At 33.6% G+C, this 5578-nt stretch overlaps 1 protein-coding gene across 1 annotated transcript; it reads left to right on the top strand.

Moving 5' to 3' along the window:
• The first annotated feature begins 1805 nt into the window (after positions 1–1805).
• LOC135275433 (taste receptor type 2 member 46-like) lies at positions 1806–4595 on the top strand. The gene has a single exon (XM_064377668.1). It carries the CDS (start codon positions 3663–3665, stop codon positions 4593–4595), a length of 933 nt encoding a protein of 310 aa, XP_064233738.1. The 5' UTR covers positions 1806–3662.
• The last annotated feature ends 983 nt before the right edge of the window (positions 4596–5578 follow it).

Genomic DNA, 5578 nt, shown 5'->3' with positions numbered 1-5578 from the left:
TTCCCTGTGAGGAGACTTTGTGGTGATGACCCAGCAACAGACAAGCTACTATCCAAAAAAGCTACTCACATCAAATCAATTTCCAGTTTATTCCAACTTTCAGGAGAATGCCTAGATCATGCTTTCATTCTCTTCTGTGACCAAACTATTACGAAAAGAAGAAAATCATTATCATTTTCATGTCGGGTGTACTAAAAATTTATAAAAGCTCTTTTTTTAAGAACTTGGTGTTAGGAATAGTTTGTTTAGTTCCTCCATTAAAAAATGATTTATAGAAGGAGAATAAAAGTTTATTTCTACCCCTAAAACAATAAGACAAAAATAATCAATATTGAGAATCCAATAGACAAGAGTTAACAACTGTTAAACATAAGAGAAGAAAGAATTAGTGAATTGGAAGATAACTACCCAGAATGAAGCATAAAGAGATCAAGAGATGGAAAATATAAGGTTAGAGGGTAAGAGACATTGAGGCTACAATCAGAGCATCTAACATATTTCTGGAGTTCTGGAAAATTAGAAGAGAGAAAATGGGGCAGAAACAATGTGGAGATTTTTCCAAAAGTGATAAAATGTATCAGTTCATATATTTTTAGAAATAATCAAACTTCAGATGAGTTAACTAAAGACAAATTAACATAAAATGACAGGACATCAAAGACAAATTGAAAAGTAACTAGAGGAAAAGATAGGTTATGTTAAAGGGAATAACTGTCTAAATGTCAGCCTGATTTGTAAAAGACAAAAATGAAGCTAGAGTTGAATGGAATCATGTCTTCAGTGTATTTCAAAAGTAGAATAGACCTTGATAAACAGAAAGTTAAAATAATATTTTTTCAACTAAAAGAAAAATTATTATTATTATTATTATTTTTGTTTGTAGAGTTGGAGTCCCACTCTGTTGTCCAGGCTGGTGTTCAGTGGTAGGATCATGGCTTACTGCAGTCTGGAACTCTTGGGCTCAAACTGTCCTCCCACCTCAGTCTTGTGAGTAGCTTCACTATGTCTGTCTAACTTTTTCCTTTATTGTAGAGACAGTTTTGCTGTGTTGCACAGGCTGGTCTTGAACTCCTGGGTGCCCCTGCCCCAGCCTTACAAAATGTTGGGATTATGAGTGTGAGCTACCCTGCCTGATCGATAAAAATTATTGAAAATATTAAGTTGAATATGCAAGAAGGAATACAAATTAATGAAAATGATAAATATGTGCATACTTCTAAATGAATGTTTACTGTATAAAATAATATCTTATTGGGATAATTATATAATTGATAAGATATATGCTAATGGCAAAAAATAGACTGGAGGTAAAGGTGACAGGGATACATTTAGTTAAATTATTCTTTGAACTTTTCTGTGTCTATGATGAGATTTTGAACAAAGACCCTGTAATTCTACTCATAGGTATATATACAAAGGAATTGTATCAAATGATATTTGAAAGAATGCTCTAGTAGAATTATTCATAACTGTTCAAAAAAGAAGCTGGCCAAATATATATTAAGGATGGATGAATCATTACAGTAAATCGATACGATGGAATAATATAGAGACATGAAAAAAATCACATGTACATACAATTATGTGATTAAATTTCAGAAACATAATGTTTAGTCCAAGAAGCCACATACAAAAAGAACGTGTAGGATTGCACTTACACAGTCCAAAGCAGGCCAGACCAAGCTATGTAGTTTAGGGTTGCATAACTAGTTGGTAAAGTATAAAGAAAATCAAGGAAACCATCATCATAAATTTGGATATTGCTTATCTTAGGAGATGTGAAGAAAATTTTAGGGGCTTGGAATGTAGCATTGGGGTGGACATAGGCTGTTTTTGGTGTTCCTTGTCTTGCCCTGTATGATGGTTACTTGAGTGTTTATGATACATTGCCGTATTTTCCATTTTTGTTTCGGTTCATTTCTAAGTGTGCATTATAATTTTAATATAAAATTTTTAATTAGTAGAAATATCTCATAGAAATGATTATTACTCATCACATTACATACTGAGGGGAAAAATCAACTATGTGTATACATTCTTATACAACTCTAAGAGAACTGAAGTAGGAACTTTCTTATTTAGTTGCAAGTTGAGGAAATTTGAGATGTTGTTATCTGCCAACCTCAGATCTTTCCAAAGGATTTCTTCTAGCCTTAATTATCCGCCTCACAGGAACAAACCGTTGCCATTTCCCATCTATTTTCTCTTTTGGCTCCTGAATTCCTGACACAACTAGCTTGTACATATTCCCGACATTCTTGGTTTAGCAGAGTTCTTTTGTTAGTTATGTTTTTCTACAAGAGAAAACCCTCCAAAACTGTGTTAGATATTTATACCTCACATGTCTTTGGATTTTGTTTTTCTAATTTGAGTTTGGTGGATGGCTCTGGTGATTTGAGATAGGCAAAATTCTGCATCTTGGAGGTAGAGTTTGGCCAATTTAGTCTGGATTGCAGGGTCGGAAGGGGGCAGTCTGACTTCACTAGTTTCTCATTTTCCTGGAAACAGTGTACTAGCCAGGTGATAGTCTCATGGTAAATGGAAAGAGGAAGAATTCCTTACATGGAAGCCATCTCAAATCTCTATACAAAGTGTAGCAATATTCTGTTTATCAAAACAAGTTAAATGATTGAACCCTAAGTTCAGGGGCAAGGTAGTCAGTCTTCTTGTGATGGGAGGATACTGCAAGATTATATATCAAAGGGTCTGGTACTCAGGAATACTTATAAAATTGCTAAATATTTTAATTAAATAAATATTTAAATGTTAGACTTGAGAGAAGCTACACCAAAGGCCTAAGAATTAGAGATATGTTTGATAACTAAATAGTATTCATGGGATGAAAACCCTGAGTGGAAAATAGTACAAATTTCACCTGGAGAATCTCCTGGAAACCCATTTTTATTTTGGAAATTATAAGAAAATAATTTGTTCCATTCATAAGTGGTGTGTACATGTGTTTATTTATAAGCTTGTGAACAATGAAGTTATGCAAAATTATTAGCAGCAACCAGATCTTAAGGAGTATTGGCCTGCCTGTAGTTCTCAAGACAATCTTAGATATCTGTTTTTGATACAAGAAGTTTGGATTCTTTGTATTTAAATCTGGAATTTAAAAAAGTCCATATTGGTGATGATCTTAGTTGTGACCAAACTCCCTTTAACAATTTAGGCATTTACTATATGATCTATGTATTGGGTTATATATTGGGTTACTATATGATCTATGTATTGGGTTATAAAACTTCCCTAACAACTGAAGTCACTAAAGACAAATGATGGAGAGGTTACACAAGGAAAAACTGCAAACACTGAAAGAGAATATATCCTTATTTGCATATTAGCAAATGAGAATTCAGGTTTCCTGTCAATTTCAGTATGAATAATTCCAGCCTATAACAAGAACAGACAGTGAATGAATGAGTTAATTTGAGTTGTTTTGAAAATAAGAATGTTTTCCATAAAGAGAGGATTGAACTCATGCATTAGCATGCCATGGTGATTTCTGGCTTGACACTGGTCACAACAATTAAAAGTAAAAAGAATGTCACAGCACATTCACAAATCAGGTACATATAGAATTTAAGGCCAGGATATTCAAGCAATCACAATCAGTAATATTACACCAGCATTTAAAAAATTCCTTTTTTGTCTGTTCAGATATGATAAATTTTCTAGCCATCATTTTTTCCATTCTAGTAGTGGTTACATTTGTTATTGGAAATTTTGCTAATGGCTTCATAGCATTGGTAAATTCCATTGAGTGGGTCAAGAGACAAAAGGTCTCCTTTGCTGACCAAATTCTCACTGCTCTGGCAGTCTCCAGAGTTGGTTTGCTCTGGATATTATTATTCCATTGGTATTCAACTGTATTGAATCCAGCTTTTTATAAGAGTGAAGAAGTCAGAATTACTGCTTACAGTTTCTGGGCAGTAACCAGCCATTTCAGCAACTGGCTTGCTACTAGCCTCAGCATATTTTATTTGCTCAAGATTGTCAATTTCTCCAACTTTATTTTTCTTCGCTTAAAGAGGAGAGTTACGAGTGTCATTCGGGTGATAATGTTGGCGCCTTTGCTACTTTTGGTTTGTCAGCTTTTTGTCGTAAACATGAATGAGATTGTACGGACAAAAGAATATGAAGGAAACATGACTTGGAAGATCAAATTGAGGAATGCGATGCGCCTGTCAAATACGACTATAACCCTGCTAGCAAACTTAGTACCCTTCACTCTGACCCTGATATCTTTTCTGCTATTAATCTGTTCTCTGTGTAAACATCTCAAGAAGATGCAGCTCCATGGCAAAAGATGTCAAGATCCCAGCACCAAAGTCCACATAAAAGCTTTGCAAACCGTGGTCTCCTTCCTCTTGTTATGTGCCACTTACTTTCTGTCTGTAATAATATCAGTTTGGAGTTTGAAGAATATGGAAAAGAAAGCTGTCTTTATGTTCTGCCAAGCTATTAGATTCAGCTATCCTTCAACCCACCCATTCATCCTGATTTGGGGAAACAGGAAGCTAAAGCAGACTTTTCTTTCAGTTTGGTGGCAAGTGAGGTACTGGGTGAAAGGACAGAAGTCTTCATCTGCATAGAATCACAAGAAGGGCATTGTATGTCTTCTAGCAGAAAACAAACTGGTGGTGTATGAAACATTTTATATTTCTTACTGGTTTTTTTAATGTATATATATGAATAATTTCAAATGTATACCTATAAAAGTCCTTTACCTAAAGTTAATCTAAAAAAGTGTATATGTGTGCGTGTGTTTATGTGTGTATGAAAACTTAAGAACATCAACAATAACACACTCTGTTTTTTCACACAAACTGCCAAATTATACAAAATATGATAAAAATTCCTCAGAATTATGAAGCCATGCGTATTTCATACATATATTTCATATTTCATTTGAAGAATTTATGTTGTCTATTCATAATTGTTAAGAACTAACAGCTTATCTCAGGAAAAATATTGCTCTTTTCTCTTGTTATTTGAACCACACAAATATACCACAGTGTGGTTAGAATTCATTGTTTGAACCTCTAACTTTTTGGATGGCAAGATCATTTAATTCTAAATCAATAATGAGAATGTGTCTTTGGGGTTTTATTTCATTATGAGTTCCTATTTTATGTTTAGTATAAAGCAAACAGAATTATTGTTAGAAAACGATGCACACAATAAAGTTCGGGTGACAGGCATATGTAGAGTAAATTTCGTCTTTGTCTACCATAAACACTACTGAGGAATAGCAGATTTAACAAAGTATGTGAATGGCTTAGGAAAAAATCTCTTTTATAATAGGGATGAAAAATCATGACCATGATCTTGATTGCTATTATCAGTTTCCACATGCAGTAAGAAAAGTCATTTCTTCCAGATTTTGAACTAAAGAAAAGCTTTTTTTGAAGTTGAGATCTGATGTAAATTATTTTAGTATTTTTCTAAAACACTTCTAAGCCCCTGAATTGCAAATTATAGTCTTATCTTCCATTTATAAAATTCCTTCTAAACTTTAGATAAGACAACTCAAATCTTCCCTTTTCTTAAAAAAAAAAACAAACCACAAAACTGT

The sequence above is a fragment of the Aotus nancymaae genome, unplaced genomic scaffold (assembly GCF_030222135.1).
Source record: "Aotus nancymaae isolate 86718 unplaced genomic scaffold, 86718_ANA_hifiasm-v0.15.2.pri h1tg000016l, whole genome shotgun sequence".
NCBI classification, from domain to species: domain Eukaryota; kingdom Metazoa; phylum Chordata; class Mammalia; order Primates; family Aotidae; genus Aotus; species Aotus nancymaae.
This window is presented reverse-complemented; position numbering and strand designations above follow the sequence as displayed.

Bases quoted from the DNA above. Each gene is read 5' to 3' on its own strand.
- LOC135275433 (XM_064377668.1), top strand. From the start codon at position 3,663: ATGATAAATTTTCTAGCCATCATTTTTTCCATTCTAGTAGTGGTTACA.